Below are 19,921 nucleotides of genomic sequence, written 5' to 3'. Positions count from 1 at the left end.
GGTTCTTGAGGTGATACAGTTTGGGGGCTACTCCGGCTTCCAGGTTAACTGGAACAAGTCTGTTCTTTTCACCCCTCACTGATGCCACGGTGCCCTTCACTCCGGACTAACCCTTTGTGTGGGCGTCGGGCCCGACAAGATACTTGGGCATCTGGCTAAGCAGGGATGTAGATGAACTTTGGAGAGCTAACTTTGGCCGTGCTGTGGACTAGTTTGAGTCCAAAATTCCCCTCTGGCACTAGTTGCCTTTGTTTCTGGACAGTCGCATAGCCATCGCCAAGATGGTGGCGCTCCCAAAGTTTTTATATTAATTTGTCAATATTACTATTCCCCTCACTGCCCACTTTTTTCGCAAAGTCTGCTCATTGCTCATCACTCTGGTCTGGGCCGGTCGACAGCCCATATTTGCAAATATCCTTACCCTTCCAATGTCGCATGGCCATCTTTCTCAATTTTTGGCTCTACCCTACAACTTTTCAGCCACATGTCGCGGTGGAAGCCCATCCTGCCCCCCCATGGCCGTTCACGACCGCCTTGTTTGCACCGGCGAAACTCCCACATACTGAGATTGACACGGTGGAGACCCTGCGCTGGGCCTGAGATGGGCTTCGCAAACTATCCGGCTCCGACATGCTCTCCCTTCAGTCATCCGGGATGGTTAAACATGCAACCCGCTTAGGGCCTACCACAGAGTGGAACTGCCCCAGCCCAGCGTCCCTCTGTACCATGACCTTGAAGCACACCCCGGGAGCACATTGACTCTGCCCCAGCCCAGCGTCCCTCTGTGACGCCAGAACCATACACTGGGAGCACACTGACACTGCCCCAGCCCACGCCCCTCTGTACCATGCCCTAGAAGCACACTGACCCTGCCCCAGCCCAGCACCCCTCTGTGTCGCAAGAACCATGCCCTGGGAGCAGACTGACTCTGCCCCAGCCCAGCACCCCTCTGTGTCGCAAGAACCATGCCCTGGGAGCACACTGACACTGCCCCTGCCCCAGCCCAGTGCCCGTCTGTGGATATGAAATGCGCTTATACTCCAAATCTCTACTTAATATAGTTTTAAACTGCAAACTAAAATGGAAATAAAAAGATACACAATTCACATATAGAAGGGACCCTTGTATGCACCTCTTGAAAACAGCATGAGCCATCTGTTTTTTTTCTCACTTCCAGTCCCCCAACCTTTTGACCCTTTCATTGTGGCCTCCTATTTCGTCCCTAGCTTAATGTTTTAAAGAAAGAAGGCAGAGGCGGGGTAGGAGAGAGCTGTGGTTCCGCACTAACAACAAAGATTAAGAAAAGAAGCGATTTTAATACCGAAAATGTGGCATTGTATTTATTACTTATTATACGCTTTCATGCTGCCGAGAGCTTTCTAAGTCGGTGGTGACTCTTCCTAGTTTAACAGGTCCTAGAAGCAGACTGACCCTGCCCCAGCCCAGCGCCCCTCTGTGTCACAAGAACCATGCTCTGCGACCAGACTGACACTGCCCCAGCCCAGCGCACCTCTGTGTCGCAAGAAACATGCACTCAGTCACTCTCGCACTCACTCCACACTCACTGCACTCACAATCACAATCACTCTTGCACTCACTTTGCAATTACAGTCACTCTCGGACTCACTCAGAAGTCACAGTATGGCACTCACTCTGCACTCACTGTCACTCTGCACCCACTGTCACTCTGCACCCACTGTCACTCTGCACCCACTGTCACTCTGCACCCACTGACACTCTGCACCCACTGTCACTCTGCACCCACTGTCACTCTGCACCCACTGTCACTCTGCACCCACTGTCACTCTGCACTCTCGCACTCACTCTCGCACTCACTGTCACACTGCACTCTCGCACTCACTCTGCACTCACTGTCGCTCTCGCACTCACTCTGCACTCACTGTCACTCTCATGCGCACGGACAGAATTCATGTCCGTATTACTTCATATAGCACACTTGTTACAGTTGTGTCACATTCCTACCCTTTCCTCTGGCCTCACATAAACCCGATTGCTACATGTTTCAAAGAAGGCGGGTGAGGAGATTGAAAGCTTTGTTTTCCCACTAACACCACAACTATTAAGAAATTAGCAAGATGTTCTCCACAATAACTCCCTAAACCGTAATAACTTACATTACAAGTTAATGTTTAATACAAAATAAAACACTATATGTAACCTGCTTACGACGTTTAATGCTTCTAATTATCTGATGCTTAAAAAGTGTAATCGTGGTAGGTGTCTCATGACCTATGATTGTCGTTGTGTAATGCTGGTTGGGACTGTCCGATGAACGATGATTGTCGATATGAAATGCGCTTATACTCGAAATCTCTACTTAATACAGTTTTAAACTGCAAACTAAAATGGAAATAAACGATACACAATACACATATAGAAGGGACCCTTGTATGCACCTCTTGAAAACCGCATGAGCCATCTGTTTTTTTTTCTCACTTCCACTCCTCTATCATTTTGACCCATTCACTGTGGCCTCCCATTTCGTCCCTAGCTAAATGTTTTAAAAAAAGAAGGCACTGGCGGGGTGGAAGAGAGCTGTGGTTCCGCACTAACAACAAAGATTAAGAAAAGAAGCGTTTTTAATACTGAAAATGTGGCATTGTATTGATTTATTACTTATTGTACGCTTTCATGGCAATGGCGAAAGCGTGTTCACAGAGAAGACGCGCTGACAGGGGAGAGCTCCATGAAATGGATTTAAAAAACGCAGTGGGACAGTAGGCCCGAGACCTAAAAACGAAAGAAACTCGAGAGTGGTGCACAAGCGCCCAGCATATGTCTTCAATTATCTCCGCCGTGACGCTGAAATAATTGAAGATATATGGCCTTCTGGTGCGCGTAACAGACACCAATGGGGCATAGGCGGAGCTACTCGCCCGCCTATGGCCTATTGCGTGTTCTGTTTCTAAAGCACACGCACGCGAAGACCAATAGCATTGCACATACCATAAAAAAAGCACGAGCAGCCTGGAATTCATAGGTACGTTTTTCGAAGCCATGAGAATAGGACTCTGGGCCACGCCCACTGCTGACGCAGTGGGACGGTAGGCCCGAGACCTAAAAAGACACATTGGGTTACAAACAATTAAATAAACTCAAAGCTGAAGTTCCCCAAAGGGACAATGCAAACTCAAAGCTGAAGTTTCCCAAAGGGACAATGCAATAATAAAAAATATTTGGTTTTTAAGTTTAAATAAAAGCTGAATAAAAAAAAGCTTTCACACTCCAAAAAATAAATTTGGTGGTGATGCTGTATAAAATCAATATTTTGTGAAAAGTGAGTCTATTCTTGGGTGATTATGCTTAGTGGTTCATTGAATGGTGGTGTGCAGCTATAGATAAGGTTTCATGATTACAGTCAACTTATATGCTTAATGGTTGGGTTCTGGCGTTTACATAATTATCCTAGTGCAAGTAGGCCAGACTGATTTAAAAAATGTTGCTTTTGAGAAAACCACACAAGACCCGGTATCTGACCTGCAAATGCGCAATGCTTGTTTGAGGAGCCTAATTCCAAGGCGCCTGCACAAGGGGACAATCCAGCGTCTTTGCTGTTTGGTGTATGCAGGGCAAAAAAAGAGTAAGTGGGCGTCCATCTGCTGTGCTGTACCACATACCGAGCAGACAGCACTACCCCCTTGGGTAGGATCTCCATTTGCTGGTAAAGGATGTAAGTGGCAGAGTGTCCAACCTGAATTCGATATACAAAGAACTAGTAAATGGTGGGTCAATTTCATCCAAAAAGGTTTCAAACCGTGGCTCAATTTTTTGAAACAACAAAGACTCAGCAGGATTGCCACTGGCGGAGAACCCAGTCGATCACAGCCATGCATGGCTGAGAGTGGCAACACTTGTACCTATGGCCCGACAAATTAAATTGGTGGTGTCCAAGCCACAGCGAATCATTAACTTGGCAGCATCATGGCCTTCTTGAATCGCCTGACAGAGAAAAGGCCAAGTTCTTCGAGCACACAAGGGAGGACTTGTGCCAATGAATCCCAAAGGGCGTGCAACTAATGGCCCAACAAACAGCAGATGTTAACAGATTAAAGGGTCAAGCAGGTGGATGAAAAGATACTTTAGCCAAATGTTTCTACTTGCTTAAATTCCCTAATGGGGGAGTGGTAGGAAATGTGTTGGGATTAGAACAACTAGTGGAAGTCTGCACTAATATTCTTTCTTGCAAGGGGTGCTGTAAAAGAAAGGCTAGGTTGCCAGAGACAAGACGAAGACGCCTGGCAACTTGTCTATTAACATGGGTTGGTTAAAGAGACCAACAATGTATCCATGAGTGCCTACTTAAAGGGGAGAAGGGAGTCAGAAGAGGTTTGCCCTGGTTGGAGAACTCCTGTGAAGATATTGGTTTTAACCTCCAAAGTGGGGAGTTGGATGTCAAGAACTTCAGCTGCCCTAAGCAGTACCATTAAGTAGGAAGTAGACTCCTCTGAGGTTAGTCCAGGAGTAGAAAAACAAGCCATCTCCAAGGAGGTATAGACGCCACTAGCCTCTTGCAAGTTCGGTACAACTGTCATTTTGGTAGGGCTGAACGAAGGCTTCACTCGGGTCAATCATTATCAGAGTTAGTCCCGCAAGGTGAATGGAGAGTTTGTTGTCTAACCTGCTGTAATTCAAGTGGAGGAAGTGAAGCCTCGGGCAGATTCGGGTGTGAAGTCGGTCGAGGTCAGATCGGCGTTGGAAAAGAATCAGAGCCGCTTTTTCAGGCTGTGCAGTCGGCATCGGAGTTGACGTGCCCAGGCCTGGAGTTGGTTGTTCCGCTAGCAGCTGAGTCTAAACTAGAGCCAGAGGCAAGGTAAATGTGGAGGGTGCAGCCGGAGCCAAGGGCAATCCCATGTGAAAGGCCTCTTGGCTCCTTGGGGCCTGGAGGCGGGCCAGAGAAAGTCGACAGGGATCCAAAGAGACGGAGCATGGCTGCGTAGAACTACTCTTCAATCTGACACGGTGTGGCTGAAAGCCCTAGAAACTCAGGTTCTTAAGGAACCAGCTGCAAAATAGGCTCCAAATGTCTGCTGACATCAGGAGTGAGATCAAGAAGGGTGGTGCCGCCCGCACCTATTCAGGCGAATGAGACTGAAGACTCTGAGCGCGTTGAAGAGCGACCTCTGGAGCAACGCAGTCGACTCTGGAAATGGGATCGAGGGTGAACCTCAGATGCAGAGCAGGACTTGGAATGATCTCATTGCGGAGTCTTCGTATGCTTGGCGATAGAGTTTCAACTCGCATTCCCCGACAGCCTTGGGGTTCATCAACACGCAGTCGAGACATGGAGTCATGTTTAGACCCCAGGCACCTCAAGCACACAGGATGGGGATCGGTCACAGATATTAATTTGCAACAGTTCATCCAGGGCTTGAAACCTATTTTAGGGGGTGACATCCCATGGTCACTGTTATATCGGCCCGGCATGTAATTTCCAGAGTGGAACTGTGTTAGTGAGTAGCCGCAAGACGTCACCTTCGAGCATGCAGAGGTACTGCTGAAAGGTTTGCGAAACTGGTATGACGCTTGGGAACTATTCAAAAGATAAGGAATATACGGCTAGAAATCTCTATCAGAACTGGTAATTGTGGTCAGGGATGCAAGGCTGTCCGCCAGGAACCTTGTTTGTTGCCAGATAAATATCTTCATGAATGTGCTGTAACCCCATAGCATTCAGTTGAGGACAATGATAAGTAGCAACCAGTTGCATCATTTGGAAATTCTACCAGCAGCAGAATGTGTGCATGCTGCTTTTTTAACTGTTTGGTTTCTGCTGGTTTGGGAACACCAGTGTCTGTGTACAGAGCAATAAAGGTACCAAAATTATACATTTAAAAGAAAAAACATTACAATGTGAGGAAATTGCATTATTTAAGGTGGCATAATTGTTACAAAAAGAGGCAGCTGCAGAAATATGCAGTGCAGACACTTTTCAAGCAATGCACACTATACAAAATGCAATAAATAACAAGGCACAAGAGAGATATTGAGATCTACAGCATGAGACAGACCTTTGCATTTGGAGGTGCTCCACTGGAGGTAGGAGCAGCATATGGTGCAAAGGCTGAAGGTTCATTGGAAAAAACAACAACGGTGGGAGGGATTTAGGGGACTCAGGGGATGGGGAATAAAGAGAGAAATGAGATGGGCCAGATAAGGGAGGCACTGAACCTCTATGGGCACGAGTTGGATGTTCCCAAACACCTTTGGAAATAGGAAGGACTAAAAGTGAGACAAGTTACATTAGAAAGAGGGAAAGGTTAAACATTTCAAATTAAGATACACTGTGCAATAGAGACACAGAGGAGGGACACATTGAAAAAAATATTATTGTAGATTTAAAAATCAGTCTGTACCTTTTAGAAATGCATGAGAAGATGACATTTGGAGGAAGAAAAATGTGAGGAAAGGGAATACTTCTGCATCCTACCAGTAAAAAAAAGGGAATGAGAGGCTTTGTCTATCTATCAATATAAGGAGAGGACAAATATAGGATGCTTTTGCTGGACCCCATGAATGACCCTCAAGAAAACTATGTCACTATGTAACGAAGAATGGTTAAATATGCCACATACTTTTCAAAAATAAGAAGAGCCAGAGTACATTTTTCTTAGTGTGCTGCAGCGACAACCTCCCACTGACACCACTCTTCATACTTAATACCACCCACGCTACCAACAACTGCTGTCTTTGGTTCCATCCAACCGCTTCCCCCCACAGTAAGTGACAAAGATTTGCAGGAGGTGGCTCTAAAGCCAGGGACTGTGTTGCAGTCAGCAGTGAGCCATATGTCAGATGATGTGACAGAGGCAGAGTTTTAGTTACAGCCGGTTTAATGCGCACAAACCCTGCTGCTTAAAGGAGGAAGAGAGGAAAAAACAAGCTGTGGGTTCAGGGGATAACAACGATAAGGTACAGTTTGGGGCACTGCAACAGCAATGGTCTTTCTGAGGGTGATGGCGGACAGAGGACAAAAATGGGGGCACGTCATGGCCTGCTTGAGCTGAATACATTATCAGGCAATGGGAGGCAGCTGAAGCAGGTTTGGCAGGCCAGAACTGCCTCTTAGTCTTTATCCTTAGGACTGCCTGTTATCACATTGATAGCGATGATCTACACTAGCCATTAAGAAAAAAGTAAATTTGACGAGAAGGATTCCCAAACTTTGGCCTCCATCTGGAAGGAGATCAGTACCATGGTAGAGGTTAGACTCCTAGTGATACGTTTGCCAATAGTAGTTCGCAGGCCTCTTTAGTGTTTTGATGATCTACAAAATGTTGGCTCTAGGGAGAGTATGGAGTGTATCCTCGTCTGGTGGCCAAGGTAGGAAAATGCAGCCAGACCTGGAAGCAATCAACCAAGAAAATGATGGTTCACAGAGAGACTGTGGATTGGTAAAACGTCCATGGGAAATTAACAGTTTTTTCTTTCCTTATTTGATTTAATGGCTCTAAAATATCATACACTTATGAGTTTTATGCGCTGCCTAGTTATTAAAAGTTTAATCTTATCCAGTCATTTAAATTAGGCTAATGCACTACTGTAATAAAAAGGAATGCCATTATTAAATATGAACTATTCAAAAGGACACAAAAACCAAACCTTTTACCCTTGCCCCAGCTCACGATAGGGAAACAATAAGATGAAGTCTTCCAATTGATGAAGATTGAAGAAGATGGATAAGCAACCAGATTCACTCACTCAAGAAACTAAATCTCCAACCAGTGTACAGGCTTGGAAAATATTTTAACCTTGAAAAGAAAAAGGCACTAGAGTTGTGAAAGCGTTTGGCATGGATAGCAGAAAGGCATGTGTGATTCTCTATGGTAAAAAAAACTGAATCAGCTCTTTTCTGTCCTCTGCTTATACTTGCCCATTGCCCCATTTACCCATCCAAGTCACCTGTGTGCTCTCGTCATGGAAGCCTTCCAGGAAGCTCTCCAGGAGCTCATCCGCATTGTCAATACGCTCAGCATATTCCCCTACAATCCAGATCATGGCTGCTCGGGCCTCAGGCTCATCCAACGAGTCCAGGTTCTCACAGAGTGTAGCGATTACACTTTCATACCTATGAAAGGAGTACACCAGAGGTGAACAAAGTGTAGGAATAGGCAAGGCATGAGTGAGCACAAACAGCTAACAAAGGGAACAGGTAGGATGGTCGAGCAGAACGCACGATGTATATGAACCTGCCAGGCATAACAATATGAGATTTCTCCTTCACATGGAACAAATCAGGGGGGCAGAATGTGCCCCAACACACACACACAGTTTGTGGAAAACACATTTTCATGCTTTTCAGCTCTTTTGATACGATTCAGATGAGATGTGAACTGCCATTTAGAATTATGAGTTTAAAACAATGTATATCAAGAAAAATAACCAGTTTCAAAGACTGCTCTTCTGTGCTCAGTCAGTGAGTCTGAATCTTTTCTTCAACAGTTGAAAAACAGAGGCAGAATCTCCATTTAGCTATATAAATTTAAAGTTTGAAGGCTTCGCTATGGACAGGCACAGAGGACAATGACTTTAGGGGGATAGAAAAAATATATATTTAAGAAAATGGTACGTTCTGTACTTAGAAATTTGAAATGTCCCTCTCAAAGAATCGGTGTTTCCGGACAACCCTTCCCTTCTTTTCTGCATCTCTCCGTCCTGTCTCCTTTCCTTTTGCCTATTTGTTCGATCCATTCCTTACAGTTTTGCGTATTGGCACGTCAGTGCTACTGCAATCAAAATGCACTGCTTATTATAGGGGCAAAGTATGAGGCAGAGAGGAAAACATGTTTCAGATTTAAAGCCTCTGCAAATAAGTGCAGCAATTGTGGTGCAGCTCTCACAATGCATGTTGGTACATGGATCAAATTTTTTTTCAAGGAACACGGAGCTTGACTCAAAAGTCTGAATGTTACACACTAAACTTGTAATAATTTGCACCTTCTAAAACATAGGCCACCTACATGTTACGCCATTAACCACCCACACTCTGAACCTAACACCACTTAGATCGCAGGGACATATTACATCAATTCATGGAAAATTACTATTGCCAAATAGACTCTCTGATAACATATATAACTTTGCCTCGGTCTCTAGCATGTAACACAGCACTGTTTGTTTCCAAACAAATCTCTCAAATCTGTAAAACCCTGGGTCATGTCTTGACCTCACCAAACAAATATTTTTAATCAAAGTGTGCACTACAACAACTCATTGATACAACCAAATGAGGATTTTTATGGGCTTACAATTCTAAATATTGAAAATCACACAATCCGCTTTCTCAAAGTTTAAACCAGCATTTACATCCCTGAGGACTCCCTCAAGGCTAGGATTCCTAAAGAAATCTACAATACTTAGGTGTCACTGCTGCAGCTCCTGGAGTCACAAGAGGACTGGTCAAGGCACTAAACCTCACCAGCAATGGATCTAGGAACCAAGTGGTGACATTAATTAATTATAACTTAAGGTTTATGAGGAGTCAAAACCTGTCTTCTAAATGCTAGATACTTTAAGTAATAGATAGTACTAGGCCTCAGTTTCCTAGTACTCTGAAAGTACTAACATCACACAAAGATGGAAAATCACGCTTTTCAATTTAACACAGATATAATCTAATCACTAGAAAGCAACCACCCATGACTAGGCCGATCCCCTACACAGCACAACCATTCGGCAAATACCCCAGACAAGAAAATCCTCACTTAACCTCCCTACATCTTGCCAACACTCTAATAACACTGATCCCTCCAGATTTCATTTCCTCCTTTATGCCCCAGCAATAAACCATCACCAATCCACCATTTGTGCTCCCTTCAGTCCCATAGCTACCGCACGGTATCATGCAAAAACTAAGCCCAAACACCAAACCAACCACATAACAAAAAGCTCTGAAATTCAAAATGAACGTGACACCTACTATAATTATACTAATGGTACTCACAGTGATGATCCAGCCTAATGACAAACCAAAGAGCCTTCAAGGAGATCTTTCAATATCTAAAATGGATACAAATTGGCTCATAATGACATCATAATGATGGAGGACAGGTGGAGCTGGGCGGGGTGGTTCGGGCCTTGCCAGAATTGGAGCGGGGACTGCCGTGGATGCGGGCTGCCATTGTGTGGCGACCTGGAGCTCTGAGGAGCGCAGGCCCCCGCCCGAGAAGTGGGGTAGTTGTGCACTGCTGGGACTTTGCAGGTACCGGGCGGGGATCGAGTGAAAGAGCAAGTGCTGTTGGGAGGGCCTGTGCACCAGCCCGGTGACCAAGCCTCCTTAGTGGTCCTTGGAGGGATGCCTCCTTGTGGTGGGGCCCCCTGCACCATCCTGTGACCCGACCTAAAAGGCTTTGGCCGGGGGAATACTTAGATGCTGACTGTTTTGAAGGATGGGCAAGAGACCTGCATTGAAGCAGCACGAGGCCCTGGAGAACAGTACTGGAGCACTGGCACATGTGTATCTCCTGAGGGATTTGGCGTTCCCAGGCATTAGGGCACATCAATGCTGGCAGCTACTTAGGGGGAGCCCTGTTTGTGCAATCAGACTGCCTGCTAAAAGGCAAGGCAGGCCAGCCCCGAGAAAGCAGTGAGCTGCTGAGGAAGAGTGTAATCCTTGGGCGTGTGAGTGCAGAAAGGAACTCCACAAAGGTGGCATGAACACCTGAAGGCCGTGGAGAATGCAAGCACGGATTTTAGACGGCCTGTCTGGGTCGGGGAGGGAATCCAGCTGTAGGGTTTGGCTTCATCCACCAGCTGCGCTGCTGCGCTGCAGAAGGACCCAGGCCGGGATAGGCCTAGAGTGAGAGGCTGGTGAGAGGGGTGCCTGGAGTGGCCCTGGCCGGATATCGTTCGACACCTGGTTGGGCAGGGCGGTTGCGGGGCTTCATAGCAGGAAGACTTGACAGGACTGGTGCGATGGGCAAAGATAAAACAGCACGATCGACAGGAGTCAATACAATTACACAGTACACCCCACCACCTGCCGTTGCACATAACGAGTCAGTTGGGCGGTTGAGGAGGAGATGTCGACAAAAATGGAGAGCCCTTCCATGCTGAGCTGTTGGCTACTGTTCAATGGTCCAGGAAAGCCCTGGAAAATAGAATTGAGTCTGTATTTATAGATGTGAACCTCATGGAGGGCAGATCTGCGGAAAGTTGCGGATAAGGTGACATTGTGGACCTGCAGGGTGAGGTGGCGATGCTTAAGCAGCATGTGGCCCAAATGACAACGACCACGAAAGCCATGGAGCACTGGCTCAGGATGCGCTCCGTTGCAGTAACATTTGAGTCCTGGGATTCCCAAAGCACATGGAGAAGGAAGGGTCGGCAGAGCAATTTCTGGAGAAATGGATATGCTCTGACTTGCACCCTCTGGACTGTCTGAACTGTTTGTTGTGTAGAGGGCGCATATGGCCCCAGTGCCGTCCCCCCCGGGTGCAGAGCAACTGGCCATTATAGCAAAATTGCTCAATTAATGGAACAGGGAACGGCAGGACATCAGCTATGAGAACAATAAAATCACTATATATCCGGACTACAACAAACAGGTACAAGAACTGATGTTTTGTTGGGGGGGTCAAGCGGTTGCTACGGTATTTAAAACTGCTCCTCTACCCTGCAAAATACTAATTTCTGGCAGAAAGCAGGGCCCACTTCTTTCAGACCCCAGAGGAGGTGTGTGAATGGCTAGAGATTTGGGGAGACTCCTTCCCCCCCCCCCCCCCCCCCCCCTCATGAACAAAGTGGTCAGAGATGGGGCACTCGCTCAAACAAAGGGATGCAGCAAAAAGGCCATCCAACGGAGACATGGGACATGGCTTTGCAGGAGGAGCCAATGGTCACCGTGGGTGACGATGGGACCATGCAACTGGGGATGGTAGGCTCGGGGGCTCCAGGGTCACCAATTGTGTTAGTGACGCCGGACAGGGGAGAACTTGCGCAGACACTAGGCCTGACGGCGGATGTTGTCCTGCAGACCTCGATGGATGTAGCCCCGGAGATGGATGGTGACAGAAGAGGGCCATCTGAAATACCTGGACTGCTGGTCAATTTGTTAATGCTTTCCATGAGGGATTGTGATGTGCGTATGTGGGTGGCCTGGAAGGTGGTAAACTTGAAGCGATTGTTGCCATAGCTGTGAGTTGGGAGGATATACAGAGGTGCGGAATGGAGTGGTTGGGGGGATGACTGCGGGAATGACTGTGCTTGAGATCCAGACAATATTGAGAATACACTGCCTTCATCTTTTGGAAAGTAACTGCTAGTTTGTTGTTAGGCATGCCTGGCAGTTATGCTCGTTGTGCTGAGGAGTTCATTAGCCTCTGTTGGGCACCTAGAGAAGCTGCGCACGTCCAGGCACGAGCATGGTGGGCATTAACAACTGCGCAGTGGCACGTTCATTGTCTGCAAGTGGGGAATGGGGAGTTTTATTTCTGAATTAGTTTATTGTTGTGAGTCCTGAGGGTGTGCAGCGGGTGTCCAGAGGGTTGAGATGGCAAGCAATGGCCAGTGGTGTGGGCGAAGTTTGAATTCTATGCTACACAGGTATAGCAACAAAGGTTCGGTCCCTAAGCTGGAATGTCATGGAACTGGGTTCATGCATTAAGGGCTATAGGGTGCTCTCCTTTCTTAAAAGGCATCATGTCTCGATTGCCTATCTGCAGGAAACACATATGGATGACATGTGGCTGAAAGGGTGGCAAAGAAGTGGAGGGGACAGATGTTTCATTCTTCCTTTTCTGTTAGGGGTACCCTGGTGTGGGTGGCCCCCGGGACGCTGTTCACCCTTACATTTATGGAGGCGAATGTGAAAGGCTGATATGTGCTTCTGTGAGGTACATTAGATGGCCGTGATATCACTATCTTAAATACATACGCTTCAAACACAGACAAACCTGCGTTGTTTCAATCCATGCGAGACCTAACAGCTGCAGAACTTCATGCGCCACTACTGTGGTTGGGAGATTTCCACTGCATGCTAGACCCTGACCTGGACACACACCCACCTAGATGTCGTACAAACCACAGATGCCTAAAAAGATTCGAGAAGTGATGAGGGAATTGGGTCTACGGGATGCTTGGCGTGAAAGGCACCTGACTAAGAAGCTTTTTACATGTTATTCATCCATGCATAATACACATAGGCAACTGGACAGGGTGTTAGTTACAAAGATGCCCACTTTTCCGGAGGTGGAGGTGACCCATTTGGCCCGATTTCTGTCGGATCATGCCCCAATAAGCTATGTGGTAAAATGGAACAGCCCGTCCAGGTGCCTGGATGTGGAGGATGCCATACAACATATTGGAAGATCAGGTGGAGCGAGAGAGACCCTGTCCAGGGCACTAACCGATTATATGACCCTCAATTGGGAGGGTACATTCAGCAGAGCCATGAAATGGGAGGCAATGAAAATGGTTTTGTGAGGCGTAGGTATGGGATTAAGATGCGGGGTTCACCATCAATTGCAACGGGAATTGAGGGATGGGGAGGATGCTCTAGTGGAGGCCAGGCAGGGGATCAGACTCACCCGTCAACTGGCGACAGCGAGCGGATGCGACACACGAGAATATGTGACATATGGGAAAGATTGGACAAATACATGCTTTGCAGTCACTGTCAGCGGCTCAAGGCAAGGGGGATGAATCTGGCTGCCTCCTGGCCACCACTGACCTGCTTGTGCAACTCTGTGGGGGGCAGGGCATATACCAGGGCGGACATACTGGAAGTGTTCAAGCAGCTGACCCGACTGACAAGCGAACTGCTATGCGCCGTTCTTAAGGGGACTAACGCGGACGCGCCTCCCGCCGGCGGGGAAGAAGGAGTTGAATGCACAACTGACTACAGAGGAGATCCGTGAACCATTGCGGGAGCTACCCGGGCCCAAAGCGGTTCAATTGACCACTGGATAAACTAAATACAAGGGTAGAGGATGGCAATGGACCGATAGCAGATGCCAGCAATTTGCAAAAAGCAGTATGCAGAGAAGAACATTATGCAGGCATGAGCAAAATTCTGAAACAATATGTCAGACGTAAGGAGCAGATGCAGCAGGTGCATGGATCACATCTAAAAGCAGGCATGGCACAAAGAGGACATCACAGTCAAGGACAAACAAAAGGAATAAGCATGGAACAGACCAGACTTCCAAGCAAATCAAAGGCATGCAGGCACATTAAAGGAATGCCAGCAGAACACGATCTACACAAAAAAATAAGACATGCATTGTTGTATTTGTGTTTCAGCTACAATAGTGTTCCATAAGCCTTAAGAATATGTCAAGTATGGTTGACATGGGAGCCCAAGAGGGCAATTGTCCTTTTGTGCTTAATTTTAACCTCTGTTGACGACTAAGATAAGAGTTTGTTTGCAAGTGCCAACACACATACAATATTAAACTATTTTCAGGTTGAGACAGGGGGTGCAAACTGTGGCAATAACATCTTCAACACCAAGAAGGTCATAGGTCTGGAAGATACACTGCACACAAACTATTTCCTCGTACAGCTGTGCAATTTTATGGTGGAAAGTGCTGTAACTGTCTTTAAGCATCTTCATGCATTCTGAAGAGATACATATTGTAAACACTTGAGGCCTCGTGAGCCAAGCTGCATTGCTCATTGATGCTGGGTTTTATGGCAGCTAGCTTAACCTTCAGGGAAAGCAGGCAGTTAGTTTGACTGATGTCAGAAATGGGGTTCGGGTTCGGGTCCAACGACCAAATCCTTACTTATCCCCATAACGCCAGAAAGATGAGGTCCACCAAGGAAATTCATTGTTTCTGCACCACCTTAGTGAACAGAGGCAGAGGAAAAACATCTGCAATCAATCTTTGCAAAATAATTGTCCGCAACAAAATCTAGACGTTTTGCAAATGGTAACCTAGACCACCAGCTTCGGTTATTTGCTATGCTGTGGTCCCAATATTTGTAATCAAGGGTTTCCAGAGAAGCAAAATAAAACATTGCTTAATTTTATCACAGGTTCTCCAACAGGGCATATTCTTGACACATCCATGTTAATCTTAGTATATTAGTGAAGATTCCCTTTTTTAACTTTTTTACCACAACTATTTTAAAACTAGGATCACAGGGATATCAAAAATCTTAATCTTACACACGCTCTTGACAGTATTAAGTGTAGGAAGAAACAGGGGCCCTCAGTCAATGTAATCATGGTTGGAGGATGTTAGGGTTACTCTCAATTCTGGCGAAGATGGCTATCCTTTTCTTAACAAGCATACCTTGTAATAAACATTTTTTTAAAGCCAATAGCACACAACAGAAAAATGTGTGCCAAGAGGATGCACCATCACCTAAAGAAATTTTAAGTAGGGCATGCCAAATCTAAAAGTCCGCTCAAGTGTTTGCGTTCCAACTCTTTAAGCCACAAATAACTGGAATGATGTTGACATGAGTGAAATGAATATTTCACTCACTGTAATGCTCTTGTGCAATGTACCTTAAAGAGGGGAGCGATTAATGATGAAAGTCAGATGATAACAGTATTAAAAGTAAGACTCTATGCACCTCCTTACGTCTCATTCAAAGACTCTTTCGCACATAGTCCATCAACAGGCACCAAAACCCCGACAACCAATTGGTGAGATATTCAAGTTTGGCTGGCTTTTACTGAAGATTTATAGCATTTAAGATGAACATTACCACCACCTTGAAAAGAAATCTGTATATTTATCATATCTAACCACAACAACCAAACCCTCCATGTTCCCAATCTGCCAACAAACCCCCACTCCTTCCTCATCACTGTCTACCCCTAAGTTCCTTAGTGTTTGCCCCTGATTACTCAACAATGTTCAAATACTGTACCAGAACCAGAGACAAGCAACATACACTTCACTATTTGCTTTATTGATCAGCAGTCTGAACAGAACAATGACAGTGAGAACCCAAAAATTAAATTTCCGAGAAACTCAAGTAAATTAGGTAGTATATAAATAAACATTTAATCAACATTAGTTGTATAATTCTTTCTACGCTGCTCAGCAACATATCCGTAACTCTCTTCTTTACTGTCTTATAGTAGTTATGAGATTAACAATCGTGCATCTTAGTTGATTGATTTTTTCATTACCAGTTCAGGAAGTAGTGCAGTGCTAGTGGTGGATTCATTTATGAAATTGTTTACCTTGCAGGCTTACGGAGTGCCTGTATCCCAGACATACAAGTGCCAGAAAGTCACAGTCACATTGGCTTGCAGTGTGGTATTAAAAGAATAGTGCCAGGATGAGTACCCTTGGAACCGCTTTCCTTTGGCTAGGACATGGTCCTGTGCTTTGTTGGAGCACTCTGCAGCCTTATGTTTTTACTGGTGAACCTCTGATTCCATGCCTTGCGCTGCCTCGTAGCTTGACATCCTGTGGTATCAGAATACATATTTACCGGGTATATACTGGAGTCTTGGTATTAACACAGTGGCTGGACACAGCATACAGGAGTGATATCAGTCACAGTGAATGCTGATGCTAAGACATGGCGCTACCCATTATGTATCACTTAAAGTCACCCAGTAGGAAGAGATTCTTCCTTTGGAGGACTGTTTGTCAGAGGCAGTAGACATTTCAGTAAAGCGTCCTGTAAATGACCTCCTCAAATGTATGGAATTGTAGCCAACTTCTGGCTAAGTTGTTATGGATCCAAGGAACGGCATCAATAGATTATGGCTGGAATGCCAGGATATTCTGGAACCTCTTACCAAGATCCTAGCTATAGCTGAGGAGGCAAAAGAATCTGGTAGCCTGATGCCGCAGAAAACCTGTCAGGAAGTGCTCAATGGGCAATCATCTTCTTAGGTAATGCCAATTGATGGGTCATAGTACCATCCCTTCATGTCAGGGATGTCCTGTAGAATTTGTTCCAGGTACAGAACAAAAGACAAGGACCACCAACTTATTATCAATCTCAGGGAGTTCAACAATTGGTGGTTTACCACCACTTCCTATTGTCAGTAAACTGGTAAACAAAATAGGTATTTTTTCCCCACAGAGATATTTTCAAGTTTGGAATGTGAACAAGGTACTGAATTTGACTACGGAATGAAGACTTGTTAAGGAGGGAATTCTCAGAAAAACTACCCTTGTTTTTGAGTCTAGTTTTCTGTAGGAGTGTATCAGATGTGCGGACACAGGACATGTTTAGCAAAATGTTCATCTCAGATGAGGTCACGTTTAAAATTGACAGGAGAACAAAGCACAATATTTGTATAATCGTACAATCTCTTACCAGGCCTTCCAAAATTTCCCACATTTGGGGGTGGTATTAAAACGTGTACAAGCGGCGGGTTTGGATCTGCAATCTCTGGGCATTTCCAGTAGGGAAACGATTCTCTGTGTTCTCCTCACCTTCCACTGCAGGAAGCCAATAATGATATGACAGTTTTTGAAGCTCACACGGAAAGATGAGCTATGCGTCAAAAGAGTTTTCAAGTAGGAGGTCAATTAGAGTACAAAATGAATGCTGTGGACTGTACATCCGATTATTCTTTTAAACAGTTATATTTCTAGCCAGTGTAGGGTGTGACTTCCTTAGTGGATAGCAAGCTTTGAACTTTCATAATTGTCACTTTTGGTCCTGACACATGCAAAATTTCCCAGCTTTCATGTTCTTTCAGTTTGCAGACCATAAGGAAGAGGAGTACTTTAAGAGTGAGTAGATGGATTCAGATTTTTTAAAACATTTTTAAAGCCAATGGCACATTTATGAATATATTGGATCCTTGTTAAAGGGGGTCCTGGTGTAACAATGTTTTGTACGATTATTACCAGGAGCAGATCAAAAATAAGAACAATTGTGAACAGTTGTCTGGAGAATGAATTGCAGTGAAGAAAGAGGAAGTGGTTAGGCCTATAGGTAGATTATATAATGAGTTATGGTGATTGGGTGTTAAATGGGCTATCTGATTCCCTTGAGTATCTGGAAAATGTAGTTTAGGCGCTATAAATGTTTTTCTGTTAGAGCTACTGTTCAAGGACGGGAAGAGACAAATAAATAACATTGACCTCCATGTCTACTATGAAATTGAAACTTTCCATCAAGGTAGCAAGGAAATCTCCATTTCTGCCCAACCTTACTTTCAGCCCTCTTTACTTTCAAAGCTTCCTTTACATGCTGTACAGGACCCTCCATCTTTTGAAGCGTTGCAGTTTCCTGAAGTCTAGTACTAGATACACTGGCTAAAACTGTCACGCTCTTGCTTCCCTATCATTTCTTTGTATACTATATTACTGCTTTTCCATTCTAAGCAAGTTCCATATTTGCTCAAGCCAAAGTTCTATAGACAGGGAATGAGTATTCCAACACAATGCCAGGATCAAAGGCTTAGCCACTACTGGCATGAGCAAGACTTTTTACATACTTTTGAATGCAAAGGATACCCTTCATTGAATGGATTCTCCAGCACAATTACCTCAGGGAACCCTTCCTCTCAAGCCAGTCACCTCCCACATTGTCTAAGGTATTTAGTTACGGAAGCCTCCACCACAGGACAGGCCCATTAAAAATGTGGGATAGTTCCCTCCGCTCCACACCATCTCCAAAAGTGTTCAGATTGGCTTCTGTCAATTCTGTGCTCACGCACTAGTGTGTTAGTTCACATGTAAAGGATCTTGCTTTGTCTCTACTATGTGCAAGGCATAATTGTTACTCCTTACGTTGTCTCTGCTCACCCTCTAGCTGAGGTGCCATAAGTTATTTTTGTCCACTAACTGAAAGCAATGTTTGCCCACCCCTATGGAATTATGAAACCATCAAACTTGTGTGATATTGTGCGAGTCAACTATCCAAACTACTTCAAGCGTTTTTGAATATGTTAGCGCCATGGTCTCCCATTGCCGTACCCAATAGTGAACTTACATTTATTGTAAACACTTGGTTTCTTGAAGATTATATTAAGTATTAAGGACCTCAAAAGTTTGAGAAGCCTTTTTCTGAAATATATCCACCTGCCATATGCCACCCCAAGTGAGTCTATTTATTTTGTGCAAGTGACTGGCAAACAGTACATAGGCTCTTGATTTTTTTGTCACATCACCCATGACACCTCCAATATCAGTTACACAGCTATGGGTTGGTCCAAGAATGACCATACCTTCTCGGTCAACAGTTCTAACTAGAACTCACTACTGTAGGAAAGTGGGTTTCTGTTGCTGTAACCTCCCCACTTTTTGCCAGACTACTGATGCACTTTTTCTTGGTGTGCCCTGGGTCCCTGCCAATGAGTAGTCGACATGGCACACATCCCTGTGTGCCATGCCTACAACCCACTGCCCTGGCATAGATCAGTCAACCCTCTAGCTGGGTGCCCTATGCCAGTGGTGAGGGTACAGGTGCATGAGCCCTGTACCCCTACAGTGTCTAGGTCAATTCTTAGTCATTGTAAGTGCAGTGCTGGGAGCTTGTCATTACGAACTCCACAGCACCTTAATGGCTACACTAAAGTTTGGTATCAAACTTAGCACATTAAACCCACACCGATTCCAGTGTGGGATTTAATGAGAAATGCACACAGAGGGCATCTTTGAGATGCCCGCTGAAAAACAGCCTCTGGTGGGTTCCTTGACTGGTACACACCAGCCTGCCACCACTAGACATGTTTCTGGAACCTAGGGTGGAAGCCTATGCTCCCTGAGCCCAGAAACGAAGCCTTTCCTGGACGGAGGTGTTCACACCTACCCCAGGCCAGGAAGATCCATCTGTGGCAGGGGAGCTTCAAAGGCTTGGCAGCCTTTGTAATGCGACCCCCAGCCTCTCCTGCTATCAGGAGCAGGATCTCTTCCTGTCTCCCCTCCCTTTCGGCAGGAAGACAGGCAGGACAAATACTAGCCAGCCCAGGAGGTGTGTCCACCTCTGCCAACTCCACCCCTCAGGTGGGGGAGGCTAGGTGAAGCCC

The 19,921-nt window shown here is 45.6% G+C and overlaps 1 protein-coding gene across 2 annotated transcripts in view; it reads right to left on the bottom strand.

The window, feature by feature from the left end:
- AP1B1 (adaptor related protein complex 1 subunit beta 1) overlaps nt 1-19,921 on the bottom strand; it is a 320,810-nt gene that overhangs the window by 201,979 nt on the left and 98,910 nt on the right. For both annotated transcript variants that reach the window (XM_086943235.1, XM_086943236.1), the window contains exon 10: nt 7,921-8,086. In XM_086943235.1, the coding sequence (XP_086799361.1) occupies nt 7,921-8,086 (166 nt within the window). The remainder of the gene's footprint in view (nt 1-7,920; nt 8,087-19,921) is intronic.

Source organism: Lissotriton vulgaris, chromosome 11 (assembly GCF_964263255.1).
Source record: "Lissotriton vulgaris chromosome 11, aLisVul1.2, whole genome shotgun sequence".
In the NCBI taxonomy this organism is placed as follows: Eukaryota; Metazoa; Chordata; class Amphibia; order Caudata; family Salamandridae; genus Lissotriton; species Lissotriton vulgaris.
The sequence above is the reverse complement of the archived record's forward strand: the minus strand, read 5'-3'. Positions and strand labels throughout refer to the sequence as shown.